Below are 25202 nucleotides of genomic sequence, written 5' to 3'. Positions count from 1 at the left end.
TCAGGTTGGTCCCAGCCATGGTGTAAAACCACCCAGTTCCCGTAAACTCCCAACAGGCCGCCTCTACCCACCAACTCGGCTGAAACCAACCCTGACAGCTGCTGCTGCTCTCTAGCTGATTAGGCAACGCAGGGCCTAACGAACCAGGCCACTGCCACGTCAGCCCCCTTCCCAGCCATCCGTGCAGATGCCGATTCTGCAGGATTGGGTATCCGAAGCGTGTGAACCCATGCGCCGTTCTTCTCCATAGCTGCGCTCTCCTCCTTCCACCGAGGGCTTTGTTTTGCACTGCACTGTATCCATCACCTAAGATGCTTTAATGCCACGGAATTTCAGTGATTCTGTAGCACTTGGGATTCAAGGCCATCTCCCAATCTCAGTCCTGAAGTGCTTTGGAGCAAGGGTTTTTGATTATCTGCATATCAGATGAAATTTTCTGTTGCACACTTACAAACCACAGTTTGGTTTCTCACACTCTTCCCCCCCAACTATCCTCAGTTTATCTCCACTTTTGCACAAAGTCCAGTCTCTATCATCTGTTCTCATTAGGAAACAAGGCCAAGTAGAACACTTCCTTGACACAGATTAGAACTCACAGGAGCGATTACTCTGCAGGGAAGTGATGCCACCTCTCCTAACATGTTTCAGAAAGAAGCTGTCCTCATCAAAAAGATGTCAAGCATTCTCCCTAACAGATTCAGTATTGAGCCTTTCTTCCCTATAGTTTAACACACTTGAGCGTGAGTATTTTAATGTCTCTTTCTCTAACTATGAAAGAACACAGAAAGAATAAACCAAGATCAGGAATCTTGGTTCCTGATTTTTCTGGGGCACTGCAGAGCCAAGGTGGCTACGTACAACTAGATCTCTCGCTAGACATACAGACATACACCCATTACAACCTTTTATACTCACATTCTCATCCCTCGATCTGAAGGAACTGTGAGGAAATAACTTGAAGCATCTTTGCTTCTAAATGCAAAAGACATTAGTCACTGAAGAAACAGATAGTCATCCTGACTCCTGGTCTCACAGAAAGAGCAAAATTCTAATTAGTTCCCATATGACTTTCACACCATGGAGAGCTTCACTGTCCATTGAGCCAGATAATTTTAAGATTCTCCATCCTTTTCTTGTTGGGGACTTATTTAGCACTGCGGGATAAGGACACCAGCAGGAATTCCAGAAGAAATACTACACCCCTCCCTCTCATCCTACCCTGTATAGTTTTCTAGGAATTCAGCACTAACCAACTATGCAAACACTTTTTAGCTTTTTTTTTTTTTAAAAAAAAAAAAAAAACAAAACAACAAACCAACAAAAAACCCCCGTGAGATTCACTGACTAATTCAACTTTTCTATTGGCCCTCTGTGATGACATTTTTGGTAAAAGTTTATTTCAGCATCCTCTTCCCAGCAAACACTTGTTCTTTTATCTTGGCATAAAGAGACAGGCACCAGGAAAGCCAGATAAGGAAAATTATTCCTTTGATTTGAGAAGGATAGAGAGGATACAGGGTTACAAGCCAGACTGAAGCTCAACACTGATTCTACCACTGGTTCAAATCACAATAGCCAAGCCATGTCATTGCATCATCTCTGGTAAATTGTGAATGGTTTCTGACACCAGCGTCCTATTACAGTGTCCCTGTGCAGTGCCTAGTACAATACAAATCCTTTGCTAAATTACAAGGTCTCTTAGGTCACTGGCCTAAAACTTTGAGTCTAATATTCTCTACTTGAACTCTTAGCATGCACAAAATTCCCTCAGTTCTGACACAGTTGTCTAAATTAGCTTCTCTCTTTCCTGTAAGCCTCCAGCTCCCAAATAGTTTCTCCACACTTACGTTCCTTGAGAAACCTGGTCCTGAAGACAGACTCAAGGCACCAGTAGACCACATTCTGAAAACAAAGAAAGGAGCTGTGGATGGGAATCACCTTTCAACTAACACCTCAGTGGTTAGATCTCTTACTACACCAGGATGTGGCAGACCTGTGTTCAACTCTTGCCTCTGCCTGAAGGAAACACATCTTTCACATCTCAGCACTTCCCTAACCATGAGGTCATGGAGTCTGGTGCGGAGATCTTTTAGCCTCCCTTATGTATATGAAACTCTTTTGCACAGACATTCACCACCAGCGTGACTAGAATCTGACTGTCCTTTCTGATGAGTGGCCTAAGACTTGGGCTATAGTAATTTTGTCCTTAACCCATGTTCCTTACGACATTTTCTTTCTTTCTATTAAAAAAGTAATCTGGCTTGTGCATCTCACTCCTGAAGGCGGCTCAGATCTGTGAATTCAGAGATACATAGCTTCCTGAACCCTTGACTTAGATGCCTAACCCTCTCAGAGTATATGAACTAAAATATTTAATAGCTTCCTATTTCTGCTACTTCCTATTGTAGTCTCTCATCCTGAGTCTCCACTAAGCATGCTATCTTTTGTAAGTTCCACTCTTAACCGCTTAACTCTTCAAGAAGCTTCAAAGTTACGTGAGCCTGAGTATTAATTTGTGTATGTAACCTTAGTATTAAAAAATTACAAGCTAATGTACAATTTTACCACAGAAATCATACCAAGTTAGAATATACTGGCTTGATCCTGATCTTGCATACAGTAACATAAATCAAGAATAGTTTTATCACATTAAAACTGATGCTAACATCAGAACAAAATCAGAAGCAAACCACTCTATTTACACCATGTGACAATGTTCAATTGCACTGGATTTTGCTCATGAACTTACAGGTACTTAAGAGTAACCAAGGCATAACATGTGAATCATTAGAGCCTTGTGTGATGATGTAATATTAGTGAGAGGAAAATCAGGACAGAACTGAACTTTCCCCAGCAACAATCCTGAATGCTTTAAGAGAAAATCGGAACAAGGAATGGCTGCGATGAAACACCAAAAGAACATACTAGAGGATCCAAGTCTGAGCTGTTTCACACGAGATTATATTTCTGCTAAAGAGAGATGATACAAATATGTACAGTGCAACAGCATTAAGTGTGTCAAATGTGAATGACAAACTTCCCAGTTGTACACGGAGATGCAGCCTGCTAGAACTGGCTTAATGTAACTACCAAGTTGCATTCGAAAAACAAACAGCGAAGGAACAATATGTATCATATTTGCAAACACTTCAATGATGATTTATGACATTGGCTGTTTTAAACTAGGTCATCTCAAAATGCTGAATATTGCTAGCAGAAAGGCAAATTAAAGACTTTAACGTGATTAGACTGAATAAGTCATTTTATGGGTTTCAAATGAATGAAAAGTAATAGAGTTGGTTTCATTGTTCTGCTAATGTTCATTTTTAAACTCAGGGCCAGGCTATTTCACATTGTTTTGTGGGTAGCTAGAGCCTAGTATGTATTAGAGGACAAGTAAAAATTACTACAAGCCCCTACAACAGTTACAAAGAAAAAGGTGGGGTGCTCTTCCCCACTCAGTAGGAGGAATTCCAGAATTCTCACCTTCAGAACGCACTTGATGGTTCCACAAAGTGGCTGACGTGCCCTTTACATTGCTGTAGCACCACAAGGTGCCAAAGAGATGAAGCTTATTATTTGACACAAACTAGTACCTAACTGTATATTGTAAGGGTCTCAGTTTTTTAGCTGTGGATGTCATTGGATGTACTATTGCTGAAATTGTACGTAAAAATAAAGCCAACAGAATTCAATAGCATATGCACCAATTAGTTGTGCTTTTCTGAAACAGGAGTCACCATGTGTATCACTGCTGCAAATTGTTTCTTACTTCTTTTTATAGGCATATATAGGTAAAAGCAAGTATTTATAACATCATCTATCCCCTTCAAAATTTCCAGTTATTTAATAAAATCATTCACTGAACCTGACTGACACATTTTAAAATGTTATTGGTCACACATACTGCAACTGTGATAGACAGATTTGTGAAGAAATGTAAGATACGCTGGCAATTTTTATAATCTCTTATCTTCTGGGTTACTATATGAAATCGTCAGCCGAATACCAATTTGTCAGGGCAATATATGAGTTTTTGTTATTCAAGGCAATTATTTCTGTGACAACAGTACACACTTAGCAGAATATATTGCTGATGAATCATTGACTGAAGAACTTGTACTGATTTTATTTACTACGTGCATTCAGGTGACACAAGCATAAAAGATTGTATGCTATCTTCCTTTATAAAATGCATATGCACTGCAGTAATTCAGTTGCATTTAGCTGTAGCATCACAAACTTTGACCTTTTCTAGGTAGGATCAGGTTTATGCCTGCATGAAAAATGGCCAGCCACAGGAACTGCCCTTTGGCGACACTATGAAGACTCATCTTTCAGTGCGGAATCACTGAAACACAGCAAGACTCCCCACATACGTTCATAATTCCTGACCCTGAAATCACAGGGAAAGAGGAAAGCAGCAAAGTTGTTTAATTTGTTGTTATGTTCCCAGGTCCAGTAGGTTAAAAATGGACTCCAGATAAGGATACTGCCTCAGAGCAGCCAGACTGGGAGAGAAGATGCAGTCCCCCATCTGCTGCTTCTAGTAATATAGAAGCAAGCCTCAATAGGTGGAAACCCTTTCATTCACGGGACTAATACAGCATCTGCCTAGTTCCAAAAATCAGGTCAAGAGAAAGCCCGTGCAGTAAGAAAGGCAAAAAATCTTTTTAATACCATCTGCTAATGCCTATATGCTATGTGCAGCAGCTGACTAGAGAATAATGTCTCATTGTTTACCTAGGCTAAGTCGTTTATCCTATTAAGATGCTTTCCACAGCTTCCCTTTAGGGTGTTACTATTAACCCTCCCCCAAAATTCTGCACCCCTCAGCTCACATCTCTGACTAGTTCTCTCTTCTCAGAGAGCATCCATTTGCACTTAAGTAGCCTAATAAGCCAGTCTCGAACAGGGTGGCATTCTGGGGCTGAACACTGAAAGGAAGCCTCTTCCAAAAAGAGCACAGCAGAACAATTAGGAAAAGCAATGGAAAAGCTTCTGCCAGCAGGAACAGCTAAGTGGTGCAAGGGCTGCAGCTAAGCTATGAAATACTTCTGTCTTCAGCAACACTGATACCATCTTGCCTGTTGAGAACTCTACCACTCTCAGCTTTCAATCCATGCTGTACTTAGAGTGTTTGTCATCAAATTCACTGATGAAAAATGTCAGTCCTACACACCCACCCTCACAACCTTATTTTGGGTCAGCATTCATGCCGCAGAGATACCAGGTATGCCAAGTCTGCACCAGCCCTCAGTAATAGTATGCTCTAAAAGCCTGAGAAATAGTAATCTGACAAACAGGAGCTGGCTGACATGAGGAGTAAAATCCGTGCTTTGGAAACAAAGTATGCTCTAGCATTATACATGGGATAACTATGTCCATATGTTTGGAACATCTGCTCTTTAAACTCAGGAAGAAAGACGTTGGCTCTCTAATGAGATTTGTAGGCTACGAATGAATGGCCTTATGAAAAGGGTGGGATAAAACCACAAATGTTTACCTCCTGGGATAAGACTATAGCACCTTGATAGTAATGGCCATTTCGGAGTAGGAATCCAGCTGAGGACTGATGATCAAACTCCACTCAGAGCTTGTCCCATCACACATTCCTTTAAATCAAAGGGTATGGGACAACTGACAAATACATTTCATTCTACAGACTGCCTAAGAGCAAAAAATAAACTCTCCATCTTCTGACTACAAGGAGAGAGGTCTTCCCCAACTCTGAGGGGAGCACACGCACATACACCCAAGCACCCTGCGCTGCCACACCAGGCACCTGCTGCCAGCCCGCCGCTCTCCTTACAGCCCTTCCTCTGCAATCCTGTGGCCGCATGAGAATTTTTAGAAATTTCTGACCCACTTGCCGCAGACGAAGAGCTCGAAAACGTGGCTCAAGCCCTTCCTCGCGGCCCCGAAACCACGGGACGCCAGCCTGGGGCCCGAAGAGCTACAACCGAAGGCCCCGTCTGCTGTGTCCCGGTGCCGCGCACAGGCCGGGACCCCCCGCCGCCACCTCCAGCCTGCGGCCCCTCACCCTGCCGGGGCCGCCCTACCTGTCAGTGCGGCCCCGGTCGGGACGGCGGCGCTGGCGGCCCCCGAGCCCGCCCCGTTTGCCGCCCACAGCGGCTCTCTGCCGGCTGAGGGGGCCGAGGGGCAGCCGCGCCCCGGCGGGAGGACGGCGCTGCCTCCCCGGCCTGAGGCGAGCGGGCAGTGCCCGCCACAGCCCCTCCGCAGGCCGCCGCCTCTCCCGCCGCCCCGCAGGCCCCGCGGCCGCCCCGGACGTCGCGTCGCCGGGGCGGGCTGCGTAGTTCCGGCGGGGTGAAGGGAGGGGTGACATGCAGAGCGGGCAGCCGCGGCCTCGGGAGCAGCCGGAGCTGCCGGAGCGGCGGGTGGGAGCGGCGCTGGGGGGCCAGGCCGGGCGCGGCGCCCCCACCATGGAGATCGAGAAGGAGTTCCACCGGCTCGACCAGGCCGCCAGCTGGGCCGCCATCTACCAGGTGAGGGGCAGCCGCCTGGCCCGGCTGGGCTCGGCTCTGCCCCGGCGCTGAGGCGGGGAGCGCTCCTTCCCTCACCCCCTCTCCGCGGCCGCCTGATTCTGCTCCCCCCCAGCCCCAGCCCCGCGGCGTGTGTGCGCCCCAGCTGCCGAGGGCCCTGCGGGGGGAGCGCTGCCCTCCGCCTCCCCTCTCCCTGGGTCGGAGCTTCCCCTTCCCCGCTCCCCTCCCGCAACAAGCTGCGGGCTGGCCGGCCGCTCCGCTCTGCCCGCCTTCCCCTTTCTCCCGGCGCTGAGGGGGCAGAGGGAGCCCCCCCCCCCCCTCCGCAGCAAAGCCCCCCTCACCTCCTTCGTCCCGCGGGGGCGGCGGGTGCGGGGCGCCGCTACCCCCCGCAGCGGCACGGCAGTGCCACGGGGCTCCGGCGGGCCGGGGCCTCCCGCTGCGCTCCCCGGCCCCGCGCCTCCTGCCCCCGCGCCTCCTGCCCCCGCGCCTCCTGCCCCCGCGCCTCCTGCCCCCGCGCCTCCTGCCCCCGCGCCTGGGAAGGAGCTTCCTCTGCGAGATCCCTCGGCCGCGCTCCTGCCCTCCTCAGGGTTCCGCTTGGAGCTAAGCGTGGACCCGAACTCTCAGTGACCGTTTAAACCTGGCACCTTCCTAACCTTGAGGGAGTAAATCTAAGTCTCGTCTTTGTCTTTTGTTTTTTTCTTACAGAAAAACAGTGATGGGCAGCATTGCATGCACCTAGCTTTTCAGTCACTTTAATATTAGAACCAAGCCCGAAAACAGCTTGTTAGTAACACTTGTGCAATTTTCTGGTACTATTTTTTATTATTTCGTTTACTGCGTTTAGATTTTTTGTGACATTTTAAAAAACCTGCGTGGCAAATATGAATGCTTGTAAGAATCTTGGCCGACTGGATCCAGCCTCACACCTACAATGAACAGAAATTAGGGCTTTTCTCTTGAAAAAGTTCTTTGCGCATTTATCCAAAATGAAGCTTAAGAGAAGATCAAGTACATGAATGGTTGTGTGTTCAGTCAGATCAGGCAGCGTCACTGTAAAATCCATTTGAATGTTTAAGCTGGTATATTGCATAAACTAATGAGTTCGTATTTGCAACACAGAAGTTGGGCTTTGCTCCCCTTTCACTGTGAAATTCTCTGGCAATAGACATTTAAAAGAAGGAGTGGAGGTTTACAAAAGTGAAATAAATGAACTCTGGTTTCAGCATCGCAGCAGGCAGGTTTTAAAAGTAGTAGCTTGCAAACATGTCCAGTTGTTTGGTAACTAGAGCATAAGCATGAAATTTTGAGTGTGCTTTTCAGAAGGTCCATTTTTTGTTAGAGAATTTCATTTCCTGCAGAGTTTCAGTGCTTTCTAACTGTATCAGTTGAAAGTCATGTGCATATATGACGTTATGTTTTTGCTAAACTGTTCTTGACGATTTGGTGCGTTGCAGGCTTAGTGCTCAGGAAATGATTTTGAGTAATATAGCTCTCTAATGGAGGTGGTATATTTCTACGGGTACTATTTAATTACAGAAGTGAAATGTATAAGGAGAATGAGGGACTGTGGCATATTTTCAATGGGGGATCAGCATTCAGTGATATTTTTGTCCTACTTTCTTTGAATGATGTGACTCAGTAGCCTGCTTAGACTGGCACAGCACGACGTTTGATTGAGGACTAAAATTCAACTCAACAACAAAAAAAAAAAAACGCAACCAAAAAAACCAAACCAAACGCCTAAAGTGATTCTTTGATTTGCATCCAACTATTGACAGGCACGAGATGTGGGTTTTTTCTTTTTTTTCTTCCTTAAGATTGATTAGTAAGCATGTGCATTTATGTCATGTAACTCAGTTTTTCAACTACATCCTGCTTTTAAATATCAGCTGTTGAAAATGACATCTTGGCAGATCATGTACATCTGGAAGAACAATGTACTTCACTATAATCTGTGCTTTTGATGTCTGGGCTGTGACATTAACAATGCGTTTTTTCTACAAATACCAATCTTTGCCTGAAGACTGGAGTAAGTAGAATAATACATGTTATTGGTGCAGAAAAAAGTTTTCCTTCAAGTTAATTATACCATAGGCTTCTAGTATCAAAGTGTTGATTGTAACTGCTAAAATTCAAAACTGTTCACAGGTATTCCAAGTGAAACATAACGCAATTTACTTCCTCTTGTTTCTTGGCTAAATCTATTATCAAGAGATAGAGAACTGCAGGGCATCTAGGGGAGGAATTATGAATGCTACAGAGAGGTGAAGCTAATTGGAAGGATGGCTACAAGGAGACTTGTCTGGGTGCCATGTGACTTTGAAGGGTTAAAATTGTCCAAGCTTCTTTTTTTTTGGACAAGGGGAAGCTATGTTCAACTATGATAATAGTACAGTTGTGAAAGAATAAAAATTAAGGTTTTGGGGTTTTTTTTAAAAACTAAGTAATCACAGAATGGGAACAAAGACTTCAAAAAGAAGACCTTATGTAGGTGATTTTTTGACCATTATGTCTTGGGCACGGCATCTGTAGTGTAACTATTCTCTGCTACAGCTGGTCAAAACAGGGTGAGCACTTGAAGTTCTCCGTGTTTTGTTGGGGTTTTTGTTGTTTGGGTTTTTTTTTTTTTTTTAATACCCAGCACTGTCCCTTACTTTCATGAAGATTTACTTGCTACAGGAACTATGAGCCATGAGATTTTGTAAAAGTTGTTCAGAGACCCAATAGATAAAAAGGACTGGTCTGCTTCTGGCTGTTGCTTGTATTGTAGAGAAACACACTTAGAAGATGACCGATAATATGAGACCTGATCTAAGCATAAGAAATGCCCATTCAAATTAAAGTCCTCTGCCATAAAACAGTAAGTTAAAGGAAAATGGACAGCAGATTAAATGTGAGCTTTGCAATGCAATAACTGTGGTAGATGTATGCAACAGAAAACAAATGCTTAAGGGTAAGTGAATGATATGCACCCTGCATAAATATCATTCAAAGTATCAATAGGAATGAAAAGCATTCACTGTGGAGATGTCACAACAAAAAAGCAATAGCCCAAAGCTAAGAAAAGCACAGTTTAGGCTTGCTGTTAGAGCAGGGGAGAAAAAGATACAGATATTTGTCCAGAATATCAAAGGAACATTGAATGTGCATTTGCTCACAGTGAGTGCAATATCAGATTTTCATAGAAATTTTATATGCTGAAGTCTTTCAGAATTTTGGGAGGTATTTTAGTTTCTGACTTCTTACACATGGTGATAAAATGAGATATTGTCTTAAAAACACAACACAAATACAGGTAGAGTTGCTTCTTGTGTTTGTATAAACTAGATATGCTGACTTTAGTATCTTGGCTAATGATACTAACTTTGATGTGCTTATCAGTTACAGTAAAGATACCTCTGAATTATTTACTGATCTACCATTCAACTAGGGATCCAATACTATATGGGTGGAGGCAGAGCTGACACTTGGTTTTACAGAAACATCTATGGGGACGGCTTATACAGAGTTTTCCATGTGAAGGTAGCAAAATTCAACTAAAATGTGTACTCTCTTCTAATTTTTATAGTCAGTAGAATATAAAATAAGAACTGGATAGAGTCTGGATTTTCAAACATGTTTGTAAGTGAGTAAGTATACTGAAAACAACTCACTGCTGTGTGTGCTCTGGAAAGCTGAAGTGTAGTTACAGTTTGGTTTGAGGCCTGTAAGAGACACGTAACTATTCTCAGTTTCTTTATTAATTTTTGAGGGTATTTTAAACTAATATTAACGTGAGTTACTTTTTTTTCCAAACCTCTATAAGCTAAACTAAAAATACTACAAATTATGAAAGTTAATAAGCTTTACTCAGGTTTGGGGAGGAAGGTAGAAAGCTATTGTGAACATTTTGTATATCTGTTAAGAGAGAAAAGGCATGGGAAGTTTTTTATGTATGCACTTTCTCTGGAAGAGTATTTCTAGAATATGTAGATTTTAATGTTGAAAGTAAACTGTGAAATGGTTGACCCTGTAGACTTATAATGGTGTGGTTGTGTTGTGTATTTAAAGTAAATGAACAGGAAGTTCTACTAGTGTTTTCGGTTTATAAACTGCAGTGAGAGTTCAGACTCTGTGCTGCTGCAGTCTGTAAGCATTTGGGTTACTCTTTTGCTCTGGTGCTAAAAAACTTTAACCTTCTTTGCAGCAGATAAATTGTGGCATGAGCATGACTTATGATAAATGCATCTTTGAGCTTTATTCTGCCAGTTCTTGCTACTTGAAAGTGCAGGTCTCTGCATGCATGCCCTGCCACTTCTTAATTCATGCTATGTTGATTCATTCGAGGCTTAGCTTAATTGGCTCTGGTTATGGAAAGCTAGTTTAGAACTGATAGTTGCAGGGAGGCTCTTTTTTCCTTCAGTACAGCTAAAGATATTCCATGTTTTCCAGTGCTATACAGCCACTGAATCTTGATACAAGTGTGGGAGAGGCTAACAACGATGAAGTAGCTAAGTCTCTGTGGCTTGCAAAGTCAGTATCCTCTCCATGAAAAACAGTTTACTTTCAATTGCAAGTGACAGTATGTTTTGTGCTACTGAGAATGTTTCAGGGTACTCTGCTGCAGCGGTTACTTAGACTAAATTTTCCGGATCAAGACTGATTGTGTCTACTGATGGCAAATGTGAGATTGTGCAAGTCCCATTATATGGAGCTACTAAGCTGCTTAGTTTTGCTTATTTTGCTTGGTTTTCAGAGTTTAAAATTGGAGTACTTGAATCTAAATCTTCTGTGATAGTATTGCTATAAGTAGAACATTGAAAAATGGAGCCTGATGTGGCGTACTGTTAAGGGGACGTCAGTTGCTAAATATCTAGAAATCATACAACATGCAGACAGTACTACATCTGCTTCTCAGTGCTTCAGAAGGCTTTTACGGTTTTAGTGTGTTCTTCCACATGTTATTTATTCCTCTTTCTCTGTCTGCTGTAAGGGTACATATATAGAAGGAAACGGACAGTTAAGGAGAATGCAGTGTTGGCCACATGCCAAATGATGTTAAATTCAAATAGAAATAGCCCTTGTAAGTAGAGAATAAAATGTGGTAGTAGACGACCAAGTATTTTTGAAACTAAAATAACTTTCTAAATATTCTGAGTAGGTTTGAATTAACAGTTCATTCTACAGTTAACTAAACATTAAAATGAAATCTCTTCTTGTAATACTTGCTTTGCAAATGGACTTTCTCCAAGGGTTCTCTTTACCTGAGACTTTCTAAGCTGTGGTTAACACAAATATCACTGCTGCTTTCTTGGAAATGTACAAGTTCTCAGGTTTTAGATCAGTGTCACTAGCATGACATAATAATCTATTTGGATTGTGAATTTAGCCTCATTAAATACCTGAGGATACTAACCGATTCCTTAAAATTCAGAATTCGTGTATGAGTCAAAGTGTACATCTTCTAATTGAAAGAAAATGGAGGAGGAAAAAGAGTTTACAAACAAAAGAAAAAAAAATCTATAAAAAGGGCTAAAAGCTTGAAGTGCTTGCTTGTGCTCCAGTGAATGTGAGAATTGGGTGGGTTGTTTCAGTCACCAGATATGCCACTGGATTTGTTTTCCCATAGTCAAATAAACTAGTTTTCTCTTTAGTCTCACCATATGCAAAATGAGATTTATATTCAGTAATGTGTTAGAGAGCTTTTTTTTTAAAAAACAAAATTACTTTTATGCCTTTTGTAACACAAAAGGGAAGGAACCAAAACCACACATACAGTATCAGTATTCTGTTACTGATAAAATTAAGTTTTCTAGTAGGGTTTTAGGTTTTGTGTGTTAGGGTTTTTTTAAGTGCCTGCAAATGAGGTTAGCACTGTGTGACAAAAAGCTCAGCTCCTGTAATGGTTCAGGCAGTTCAACATCATAGGAGGATTTTCTCCTGTGACCATAGTCTTTCTTGTAATTTTGTTCTCCTCTTAAAACAGAGGCCTGTTGTCGAGCAGTGGAAGTTCTCTGCATAGAGTGAAAGTTTTTCAAAATGTGAGTTGAGTAGCAGGCTTATTAACAATGAATTGATAAAAACTTGAAAATTGAATATTGTGCCATAAACCTAACACATTAACAAAAGAAACAAAAACACCCCAATCCCTTAGTGGTTAATTAGAATGTTCCCGAGTGCAGGATTTCATATTAAAGTTTTTACTTAATTCTGCTTATTTCTGGAATACTGATTTGGAAAAAGGTGAGTATAAACTGAGATACAAGACAAACATTAGGGGATTGCCTAAGGTTTTGCATCATCTTCAGTGCTGATCTGAAGTGCTGTCAGTGTTCAGACATTTTACAGAATTACATAAATTTAAAACTTTGTTATTTTTAAAATATTAGACTAGACTAGAACTATTAGACTGGAACATGTGTATCTGTACCTCTGTAAAAGTGTGTACAGCATCACTGTCAGAGGAAAGCAGCCCTAGTGAACAATGTGTGCATTTTTTTCTAAAAGCAAATTTATGAAAATGTAGAAACAGAGTCTCTGAAATGTTCATAATTAATAACATGAACTTGATCCGATCTGTAAGCTTTGATGTTTACAGCACTTACCATTGAGATATTTATTTTTTTTAGTCATTGGTCAACTTGTTTCATGTTGATTTGCACAAGAAACATTTTTTTGTTTATCTTTCTGGTGCCAGTAGACATGCCCTTGCTGGTTTGGCTGGGAGAGGCACTATGATACAGCATCAAAATGCCTTTGTGTGTTCACTTTGTAGATCATGTAGTACAAATGCCAATTCATTTTCTACCCAACCCTGTGAATTTAGATGTGCTTTTTCTCTCACCCACGCAAAACACAGCTAGGATTCAACAGCTTGCCTGTCATATTATACTAAGAAAAAGTGATAAAAGTGATTCTTGGAAATTCATGTGATTCTGCTAATAGTGATAGCTGATCTACTTTCAAGTTGGGTTTGTGCTTTTTACATTTAAGAAAAAAGGTTCGTAGGACAGCAGTAAAAATGTAATGTCCTTGTTGGGAAGGAAAATGAGCTAGCACAATATGAAACTTTTGGAAAGGTTTTTAATTCATTTTTTTCTTCTTTCTAATTCTGTAGGTTCTGTTTCCATATGTTTTCACCTTGCACAATACTTTATCCTAGAATATGGACTGATAAACACATTATTTCCATAAGTTACTGGTTTTGCATTCGTAAGTAGTGGAGTAACGAGTTGGTAAAGGGCAACTACTTGTGAAAGCAGCATAAATACAGCCAGCTTACTTGAGAGATCTGTGTTTTTAACTGTTGTAGCTAGAGTCTCTATATTTTTCAACTCAAAATACTTATCATCGACACTGTCAGATGTGATTCCTCCCAAACTGGGTGTGTGTGTGTTATCTTTTTTCTCTAGTGGCATTTGTTTTCAACTTATACTGTCTTGCTGTCTCCTACCTGTCCTTGTTGGCATAATAAATTATACTATAAAGCAGAATTTTTTTTGGTATCACCGATACTGAACACGTACCTTATTTAGTTGCTGATTTGTTAACCTCTGGAATGAAAAAGTATTTGGACGGTCCTGCTTCCTAGTCGGGCATATCCTTCACAAAAGAAAGTAGAGAGGTAAAAAAACCTTTCCACTGAATCCAGCATTAATCTCATATTGGATTTACGTATGTAGCATGCTGATACATTAAAGGCCTGTTTCAGAGGCCTGTTTCCATTGTTAGGGACTGAAACTGTATTTCTACTTTGTATATAGGACATCTTGTTTCCTTCTGTGTTAGGATCCAGGCCTTTAAGTAGTTCCATAGTTGTCTCAGCTCTTGGTTGTTGGTGGATGCTTTGGGAACATGTGGTTCAAGGGGTAAAAAGTCACCTTCAGCACTGAGTGTGAAGACATCAATGACGAGGAAGAGTTACTTGTCTCACCAACTGTTAAGAGATTGTTGAATCAGATTTGAATCGTGTGGTGCAGTCTTTTTCCTGTACTTAGAATAAGGTTAAAACAGTTTCGACATTAGTAGAAATAGGAAATAAAGCAACAACAAAGCAAGTTTTGCATTCTGCCGATATTGGCAATTGTAGAAGAACTTCCATGCTCTTCCAGTGGCAAGTGTGGAACTATGCAGATCTCACTGCAGGCAGAGAGGAAACTCTCCCCTCTGGGAAGAAAGCTTGCTATACTTTTTGGACTAAAATAGTTGCTTGTTAAAAATGCTACTAAATAGCAGTATTTTGAACTTAAAGGACCTGTTCTATTTGTGATCTTTCAGGTGCTTTTTCTTGTATCTCAAGTTCCCAGAATTTTATGCTTTTTCTGTGAAGTGCTTGATTCATCAAGTACTTGATGCTGTGAGCCGTTCTACAAAAGACACTCTGTTTCTCAGATTTTTTTTATATTTATTTGGAACAAGAACAAGTAGTCTACACATAAAGAGGAATGTTCTCATAACCTTCTTCCCTTGTGCACATTTGAATGAGAATTGCTTGTTTATATCATTTCTAATCCCAGAGTAACAGGTTACAGTAGCATAAACAGTGTGACCTTTTAATGCGATCACAGGAAGTAAAATGTGAAATCTATTTTAAAAATGCATTTTCGACTAAGGAAGAGTATACTTCCTTTTTCTGACAGGAAAAATAACCCATACTAGTTCAGAAGATCTTGATTCCATTATACAGTATAGGGCCTATTTTTTCCACGGTGTTCTGTACAGTCATTGCAGCTGCTTGAAATAGGAATAAAACTCTGCCATCCTTGTGTAGAATGTACATCCTTGCTCTGTGTTGTGCAGGCATAAATGGCTAAAGATGGGGGCTACTGGAAAAACAGAACTCTGACAGAGTTTTTAGTAAGGTTTTAGTAAGAGGAACTCCTTTTGGAAAGGAGAGGATGGGTCATTGGAGCAAGAACTGGAAAAATACTACATAGATTATTAAATAGCCAAAATACATATACACACATTTTAGAAATTTTCTGAATAGTTCCAGAAGTGGAAGAAGAATGGGGAAGGTTTTAACCACCAAAGGATGGGGGAGTGGACAGCTATCCAACTCTAGAAAATGTTTTTGTTTATTCCCTTTACAGTTTAATTAAATTGGAAAGCAACATTGTCACTTGTATCTTAAACTTGACAACACAGAATTTTCAAAATTAAATCGCAGTTTGCTACCTAGAACTGCACAGTGCTCGGCAGTGTCTGTAGGATGACATGAGCAAGAATCTGGTTTCAACTTGTACAATGTTTTCATTCCCAGTATTGATATCTTCTTAGAATTGGCCTGAAGTGTTTCATGACCAGAGCAGATCTGCCCTTGTACTGTTTCAAAACTAGTATAGTAAATATGTGAAGGACAACATGTTGTGAACCAACAAACCCACCCTTTTTATCCTTGCATATTACAACATTAGCTGTGGTTGAATTGGTAGTGTGCTGAAAAATGGAATATTGAGTTGGGGGGGGTCAGTTGTTTGATTTGCCAGTGAGCAATATTACATAGGTGGCTCATTAATAATTTCCCTTTCGATAGCAATTGCTCTCAATTCTTCTACAATCATCACTCTAACTGACACCTATGAACAGACAGCTGAGCTGTGAAAGAGCATGTGGCAATCTGGCTTTGGTTGGCAGAGGCACGCAGAGGCAAAGCTGGGTGGTGAGCACAGGTAGTTTTGGCTGGGTCAAAGGGAGCATCTAAGCAGCCTGAGGTTCAAAACCCCGAGGCAGTCAGCTGTCCTCTCTGGACAGGGCCGGTTTTGGGGGGTACCCCCAGGTGCTGGAGCTTGTTTGTTCTGTGTCCATCAGACTCGTCTTCTTTTCAGTAGAGGTGAAAGACTGGAACAGGAGGTTGAAAATATGTAAAATCTTTACAGCTGCTAAGTTACTGGATTTATTAGCCAACATGAGAGCATTAGTGAAGAGGTCTAATCTTACAAGTCTTTTTAAAGCTTGTCAAGAAGCAGGCACAGCAGAAAGACTTCATGGATTTCTTGTTTATAGTCTGTGTAAAGCTTACCATTCAGAACCTCTGTTAGGAGCAAGTCCATTATGCCAGGCTTTACTTGATTGCTTTATGCAGTCCAGCATACAGACTACGTTTCTGTGACTGATTGACAGCAGGAAATTCCTTATTTGCTGTTGTGTCTGCTAAATTCTTTACCACGTGAAGTGGGGATTTTGGGTAACTGTTAGGTGCTTATTATCTTTTTAAGAGTAGCTAAATAAGTTAATATTGCTACCTATTTAGGAGCAAACACTCAAACATTTATTGTTTTCATGTAATGTCTACATCTTTAGGGTTTTCTTGTGCTAAAGTCTTTGCTAACAGTGTGTTCTCCATATAAAACTACCTCTCTATATGCCAAATTCTATCTTGGAATACTTAGAGAAAAATAATCCAATCTTCTAGTAAAAATGCTTTGCCCTCAGCACTGTTTTTTTAAGAGGCACTTTTGTGTGATCTGATAGTCAATAACCTTTATTTGTCGATCAGTGCTCAGAAGCTTCAGTCTAACCGTCTTTTGGGGGCAGGGGAATGGAAAGGGTTGTGATAGGGGTGACGAGTTTTTTAAAGATGTTGGAAGTTACTGCGTTGTATACTTCCCCCCCCCGTAGCTGTTCCAGATACGTGCTAAGACTGCAAATGAGGGTTTGAGATAGCCACCAAATTATAAAGCATGTTTAGTCAAGACTGATAACCGGCTCTGGCTGCCAGGAAGTGGAACATGATGAGCAAGAGTCTAGTGGCGCTGTGGGTGTGGTGCGTGAGGTCCAGCCCTGTGTCTGGGCTGTGAAAGAGGAGTATAGGAAGTAATAGGAGTCGTGCATTTGCAGAGAGGATGCTGTCAGTATAGGGGCAGAAGTTACGATATTTGCTTGTCTTTGCTAAACCAATTGGTGTTCTCAGAGTGAATTATTTTAAACTAGCAGTACTAGTAGATGCATGAAGTGGCAAAATTGTTTATCTCATCTGATCCATGCAACTTACTTTTACTCACAAATCTGTTTCATTAGCGTGGGGAGGATTAAATAGTCCTTTGAAGGCCTACCTTGTCAAGTTTTGCAGTCTTTTTCATGTACTGGTGTGCAGAGTGCTAATCTATCCTGCATTAAGATGTCTGTGAAAGCTTATCTTGGTTATGTGATGTGCCTGTTTAACACTGACATTTGTTTTTTAAAGTCTCAGTTGCTTTCAGATGGGGAGATGACCTGCACAGCTGGAAGTGAAAGCTCTCTCTCACTGCAGTGACAGTTAAAACAATCTCTAGTAACACAGGATTGGTTCTGTCAGTGTCTTAAAGTATTGCTTTGCAACTTGCAGAAATAATAAAATATAGAATAACTTTTACCACTTAAGATATGGCTGCTTTTGGATTGAGGGAGAGGTTGTATCTTTCCACAGGAAGTTCTCAAGCTCATTGGCCATAGGCAGATTTTCTTACACATTGTCTTTTCTGAAGACGTACTTTTATTCACCTTTGCTAAGTGAGAACTAAATGCTAACGCACACTGGGAACTGCTTATGATAAGTAAAATGCAATATTGATATCTACTGTGACTAAAGACTTAATATGCATTATTATTTGTCTGTGAAGGTCAGCTAGTAAAGCAAAGTACTCAGAAACCTACCTCAGATCTAAGTAACTGAACTTCTTTGAATGTCAGTTCAGTAAATGCTACATCTCTGCTGTCAGCATTTAAGGGTTAAGTTTCTCTTCCCCAAAAAGGTATTGATTTTTCTATTTTTTTTTTTTTTTTTTCTTAGAATGGTTTACTACTCTGGAAGTAGTTGCGTAAACATTCAGCTTTAAGTGCAACTTCTTCTGTTAAACCTTGGTGTAGAACAGAGGTGCCCAACCATTCTGTCCTGGAGCCATGTGAAGGCTGAACAGTCTGTTCTGTCCCCATCATCAGACAACATGCTTGTGCATCTGTCACGTGGCCTGTTCAGCCCTTACGTGACCTGACAGTCATATAGTCAGGTAAACAAATGCGTAAGCTTCTGTCTGTGGGGATGGGGGAAAGAGCATCAGTGTTTGACTTAGCCCCAAAACTGTATTTGGTCCATAGACTCTGAGCTGAGGTTTAGAAAGCTGTAAGCTTTAATATTAAACTAGCTTAGCTTAGATTGGTTTCTAAACACGTATTAGACAGTCATGAGAGAAAACAGGAGTATCCTAATTCTGCTTTATCTAACATCTGTTTTCAGCAGTACTGTTTGTTCTCAGCAGGTTTTTGTGTGCATTGCAGTAGCTTGGCAACCTGTAGGTTGCACCATTCAATGAATTCAGTATGCTTTTAATCATCTCTAAAATTTTCCTTTCCAAATTTGAATATTATAAGTACAGTGAAGTGGGCATCTGTGATTATAACAGCAACAGCCATATTAAACAGATCCCAGGCTGTTCGTGTGAATTTGTAATCCAGTGTGTTTCTTCAGATTTCAGTCCAAAAGTCTTTCTTTAGTTTAAGAAAGGATACTTGTAGCTTCTTTCTGGGAATGGTAGGTGAGCAGTTACAACTACTTAAAGTTCCCAAATACAGATTTGGGCAGCATGCTGAAAAATGTAACTACTAAAAGCATGACTGTTTGCTGGTGGCGTTGTAGGAGCAAAGCTCGAGTTTGGCCATTCTCTGCACGCAGAGGCATGAATGTGGTTTGTGCAATCCTGTTAATTGTACATTCTCTTTAAACTTGAATCTCTTTGTGTTAGAAATGGTAAAAAGCTTTTGGTAATAGTGTAATGAGTATGCTTTGGCAGAATGAATCTTTAGTTCCATTACCCGTGTTCTTACTAGTGGCCAAGACGGTGAAGCATTCTTATGCCATAGGTTAGAATTTGCTGGGATTTTGTATTATACCCTAATTTGTAGCGAAGAAACAGAATGCAGGAGGGAAACCCACTTACATTATGGAGCGAGTACCTGTTGTAACTTTTGGTTCATCATTTTAAATGAACAGGGTTTCTTGGTGGAAATAAATCTAGTAATCGCCCTCACATTTTTCACTTAAAAATTGCATCTCAAGAAAGCCAGTAAAACAACGTATGGTACAAACATCTTCAAGGAAATGAAGTTTACCCCTAAATAGGATGTAGATACCTTTTTTCTTTTTTTCTTTGCTTTTTTTTTTTTCATAGGTAACGCAGAGTTCACAACTTCCTATTTAACAATTCCTGCCACTTCCTTTCTTGTGTGTTTTAGTACTTCCTCTACATACAAACTCATAACTTGGAGAATTTTGATGGAATTGGTAGAAAGTTGGAAATATGGCTGTTGCCTGTCCCATAGTATTCTAAAAACAAAAATAATACTGACATGGTCTGAATATGTGCCACATTGTAGTCATGATGTGACTTTATTCCCTTAACATTTGCAAATATATTGGAATATATTTAGTTTTTAGATTATTAGAGTACCCCATGTGAATGAAATTTATGCAGAGTGACACCCCTTAGCCGTGAGAGGAAAAAAACATTTAAACTCTTGACTGCATTTGCTCAGTGTTTCAAAGTAATGAACAGAGTCCACTTGAATTAGAACTGAGTCCTTTCTTTTTCATATTAAACATTTACTGGTATTACTCTGCTTGTTCTTTTAAAGGTTTAACACAGATTTTTATGTTGTGGTAGTTTTTCATAGTTGCCTCTGAAAAAAGTAGATCTTGAAATATGCTTTCACCAATAGAAATATATTTCAATAAATTATTCTCTTACCTTTTCTGTTTATAAAAATACTAATAAAATAACTTACATATATAAACCAAAAATGTGATGTCTTAAATATGACTTATTTGTGAATGCCAATTTTAAATGCACTGTGGTAAGGCACGTTGCTTCTCCTCCTCTTTCATTCTTCATTACTGATATACTTGTTTCTGCAGAGTGAGAATCTGGCACATGTAGATCCACCTATGTTTTAATTTTAAAATCTGACCATTAGTTTATATTCAAGCATGTTCCACATTGGCTTGCCACAACTTCTGCCATGTAAATCCAATGATCTTTTGGCTGTTGGTGGGACAGTCAGCATTTTGAAAGTCTCACCTATGCAATGTAAAGTATTCAGAAGTTTATGTAGCAGAAACTTGGGCTGTGTTGCCAAGATACAGTGTTAAATGTACAGTTTGGCTAAAAAAAATGCCTTTGATTTCTAATGCATTTCTTCCATCATCTAAACAAAAATGGCTCTGAAATAGCAACCTCCAGGTTTTTAGAAAAACACAGAGGGCTCACAAAAACCCTTCATGGCAGTTCTGGTGTGTTGTGTTTGAGAAGTGTGTTCAAGTCTCTCTGTTTCATGCTTTTGCTGCTGGATAGATACAGGAGCTCTGTGAACACTTTTGTGCATTGATGACTGAAACTAGAGTTCAGAGCTCTTTAAACAAGGAGTACATGTTCATAAGCAAGCAGCTATGAACTGGACCTTTTCTTTTCCTTTCAAGACAGGCTCTTCTGAATGCTCCAGATAGAGAGGAGATTGCCTTTACCTTATCAAATAAGAATATATGCCTTTATAAATGAAACATTACAGAAAAAATAGTGGTAAGTCTCTAAAGTCTGAATAAATTTGTTGCTGTTGCATTTGATATGGTAACAGTATTGTGCTGTGAAGGCTAATTTAGTAGGTTTCTGAGAGGGAAATAACCTTTGGAACTCTTATAATATGCAAACTAATTAGAGGGTACAGTGAACACAGCTGTTTCTGCCAAGCTGACTAAGCTAGGAATTCAAATTACTATTTTTAGCCAGTTTATAATGTCTCCAGTTCTCAATGGAACCCATGTTATTACTTTGAAAAATTATATTAATGTGTGTTTATCACACTGACAAACTAGGTACAATAAACAATTTTAGTGCAACTGGTACATTACTTTTAAAATCGAACAAACTGTGAATATAGAGACACAACAGAACACCTCAGTTGGCTTTTGGGCTGTGTTACGCTAAAATCATGTCTCTGATTTGTATGAATTCAAACTAAAAGCATTCTCAGAGGAAGAGGCATGAGCCCTGGAATGAAGTAACTGTTTTCTGTAAGCTGCTTACATATAGTCTGTCTAGCATACATATTCCCCTTTTTCTTGCCCTCCAAGAAAGTTGCCTTTCTCCATTATACAGGAATTTCTTGCATGCTGTTGTTTGCATTCAAAATGTTTTTCTGTTGATCCTTGATGTATGTTCATTGTACAGATCCTGTAAAAATTACTATAAAATCCTGAAATCTAAAAATCATTGCAGTGAACTGTACTTCTGCAGACTATGAAATAACTGCACTAATAAAAATTTGGAAAACAGTGCTGGTGGAACTTGCTTTGTCTAAAGTGTGTACAGCTCTATGAGATATTGTCAAGATTAACTTCAAAATTATGTTCTGAACTAGTTTATTTTTTCTAATAAGCTTTATTTGGTGCTTTCTGCAAAGATAACTGCATGAGCAAAAGCATTCCTCAAAATCTCTGTACCAAATAGACATACTTCATGCATAAATTTTCTTTTTTTAAAAAAAAAAAATCAGTCTAATTTTAACATAACATATGGCAAGCTGGTGTCTAAAACTGCTTTAACTGACTGCTTTCTAAAGGCATACATAACTAGTTTAACTTCAGATAAGAATTAAGTCTTAGAAAAATTTTAATTCCTGTTTGCTTCTGTTAACACCAGTAGCTTGCTTACTCTGTCCTCTAAATTACAGTAGATAAGATCTGAGTTTAGTTTTAGTCAGTGTTGGGTGTAGAAAATGATGCTTGCAAGTTAATCCTGTTTTCATAAAATCCTGTTTTCACTTCTGTTTTTCATGATGGTAAGAGACTTTCAGACCAACTCAAATCAAGAAAATAAAAACTAGGCAAACTCCAGAAGTTCTGATTCCTAAGTAATAATCCTTTTGTTTCTGGTTTTGTGTCATCATGGAAAATAGGCCACTGACAATTAATCTAGAAGTGCTTTTATATTTAGAAAGACTTTCCCAGCAAAAACGTAAAGGAAATGCATGATTTCCAGGCCTGGCTCCCATGGCTCTGAATGATGTCCGCTTCCAATGACAATTCTTTTTTCTGTAGTGCTAATGATGGGGTAGGGGAGCTAATCTAAAACTTTCTTCCCTTGCCTCTAGGGACCAGGGAAGACAAAAGCATTCCTACAAGAGCCTAAAAAAATTGCCCAGAGAAACAGCCTCCCTTCTGAAAGGAGAAATATATAGTTGTTCCAACACAGCTGTCAACCCGAGAGCATTACAATGAAGTGGCTGGATTCCTAAAATGGTAGTGACAAACATTGACTCCTAAGTTAGAAACCTAATGAGTTTGAGCGTTGTGGATGAAAACTAATCTACTTGGAGAAAACACGTAGCATCCTTAATAGCAACCAGGAGGTGTCTTCTGACTGTCTTCAATGGGTGACTTCCTTAACTGGTGGGTTTGCACTACTCTTGAGGGAGGACACAACTGAATATTCTGAAGAGATAGGGTAGATGAAAATCACTAGTCTAGCATAAAGGCCTCTCGCTTTCTCGTTGAAACCCTTTAATGTTTAGCAGTCCAAGTTGACATAAATGTTTATTTTGGAATGTAATGCCAGCAACAACAACAAACTTGACATGAGGGCATCCAAAGGACAATAGCAGTGATGTGAAAAAATGTATGATATTTTCCTTTGTAAGTCCTAGAAGGATATTTTTGTAGCTTTAAATCTCTAATGAACTTGCAAAGGATTATGTGTGTGCATATTCTTACATACAGCCTATCTTTTCCCTTTGCATGCAAATTCTAACGTCGTGTTAACAGCAAAACAAAAATGAATTGATGATAAAGCTTGGAGTGTACAAAGTCTCCTACTTTCCCTATTATTGTGTTGTAAGGTGCCAAGTCATGTTGTTGAATTCTTAAAGAGCTTGATAAGTAAATATGAGAAGAACTCAGGAGCTCAGCACATCTAGTGCTATAAGACCTCTCTGAGATTGGTGAATTTTCAGCTTTTGATCAAATTGTCTTTGTGTAGCCACCTCTCGTTCTACCTCGTTTTTAATATTCGTTTTGAGCACCCACCAAAACTTCTGAGGTCATCTTATTTCCTGTTTTCAAGTAGTGTTGGTAAACTGTCATTGGTCTTTGTTACTAGTAACTGGATGACCACCACTTGAATGTAGATATGGCACCATTCAAGAGAGAGATGTATGGTTTTTTCAGATGTATGGTTCATCATCCATCTGCAACAGAAAGTAGTGCTGCAGAACAAGCTGAAAACTGTAAAAAGCATGTTCCTGTTTGCCAAATCCAGGGTTAAAAATCCTTGTGATCTTATTCGGGGAATCAGATGCCTTCCAGGGAATTGTCCTTGTGCTAAATGTATGGCTGTAAAATCAAACTCTCTGGGGAAAAAAAACCAAACAACTTTACTGCTAGAGACTGTTTAAGAAAACAACTTTTCTTTCTCTGACTTGTTAGGATTCCATTGAGGATTAGAACTATAAAATACCCCAAAGCTTGTCAGGTAATTTTTTTATCTTTACTAGATAGACACAATGATGGGTTGAGGAGAGATGATGACTTTGTAGTAGATGGCAATTTTACCCACATCACAAGCGTTGCTAAGGTCTTGTGTACTTTGTAGATCCTTTACCTGTCCCTTAGGGCCACTTCATGGTCTTACTCCTAACTAAAATCCCTCATGCTTCATGGATGCTACCTAATTAGTTTCAATTAGGGAGAAAAGGGAAAGTTAATTAGTTGGTGAGGTTGTGTTCCCAGCTTATTTGTGGTTGGTGTTTTGGGACTGCTGTGTAAACACCTTGTCATTTTCCCTAAGATCCTTTTCCAGGACAGGCCTCTGGTTTAGTACTGGGCTCATACTCTGTGCTGTCAACTTCTGCGCTCTGGCTTCATGGCAAAATTGTCTTTCCCTGGGGGAGAGAACATGATACATGTATCATACCAATTAGAATGTCTGGGGAATCACCCTGGGTTTGGAAGCTCTGATTTGTGTTACGCTTTTGTGGATAATTTCATAATCACATCAGGAAAGTGACTGTGTGAGCTGCTTGTATGAGCCATGTTGTGGAAACATACTGTGTGCTGGAACTGTATCTTTTAAAGTTAGAGCAGTGGCTTGCTGAAATATTGCTCTAATGCTGACTTTGTTTTTCTCTGGTAATTTCTAGTTGTGATGTGTGCTAGACAATTACATCTCTATCTTACGTATGATACCTTAATTTGAAAATAACCTTGACAAAATTCAGATCACTTGGGAATTGTAGCCTCCTCTTTTCTCTTGGACAGTTCTGTTATTTTAAGAAGTTCTGCTTGTTATTGATGAGCATATATCACTGCAGATAAGGAATACTGGACTTGACTTCTGTTAATGTGACCAGTATTCTTAAGATACCAGTTAATAATCTGGATGTGTTTAACTCATGTCATCTACAAAAGAATTAAAAATAATACAATGGTAGTTCTGCAATGGTATATGTTTAAACTGCTGATAAGACAAATGCACAAATGTTGGCATTTCTTTAAAAAAAAATCTAACATTTGTAATCTTATTTTGTTTCTTTAAAATATTTGTCCTGAGCAAAATGACTGTGGTGTTTGTCTATTAAGCAGCTAAAGTGCTGTGCTGTTTGTTTGGCTTTTAGTCAACATACTTTCCAGGAAAAGGTGAAAGGACACAAATACCACAGACAAGTTTCGTTTGTAGCTCAGTGAATGTGAAGTATATG

At 40.0% G+C, this 25202-nt stretch overlaps 1 protein-coding gene across 6 annotated transcripts in view; it reads left to right on the top strand.

The window, feature by feature from the left end:
* Positions 1 to 6329: 6329 nt before the first annotated feature.
* PTPN1 (protein tyrosine phosphatase non-receptor type 1) overlaps positions 6330 to 25202 on the top strand; it is a 45609-nt gene continuing 26736 nt past the window's right edge. The window contains exons 1-3 of one of the 6 annotated variants that reach the window (XM_074888002.1): positions 6375 to 6506; positions 7209 to 7312; positions 20932 to 21031. Coding sequence is in view for 3 of the 6 variants with exons in the window: in XM_074888000.1 (XP_074744101.1) it covers positions 6345 to 6506 (162 nt within the window). In the remaining 3 variants the exon portion in view is untranslated. Of the gene's footprint in view, positions 6507 to 7208; positions 7313 to 20931; positions 21032 to 22864; positions 22900 to 25202 lie in introns of those variants that run through there. The other 5 variants (XM_074888004.1, XM_074888003.1, XM_074888000.1 and 2 more) reach the window with 5 other exon arrangements.

The sequence above is a fragment of the Strix uralensis genome, chromosome 18 (genome assembly GCF_047716275.1).
Source record: "Strix uralensis isolate ZFMK-TIS-50842 chromosome 18, bStrUra1, whole genome shotgun sequence".
Lineage (NCBI taxonomy): Eukaryota > Metazoa > Chordata > Aves > Strigiformes > Strigidae > Strix > Strix uralensis.
Note: the sequence above shows the minus strand (reverse complement) of the source record. Positions and strands in the feature narration are given on the sequence as shown.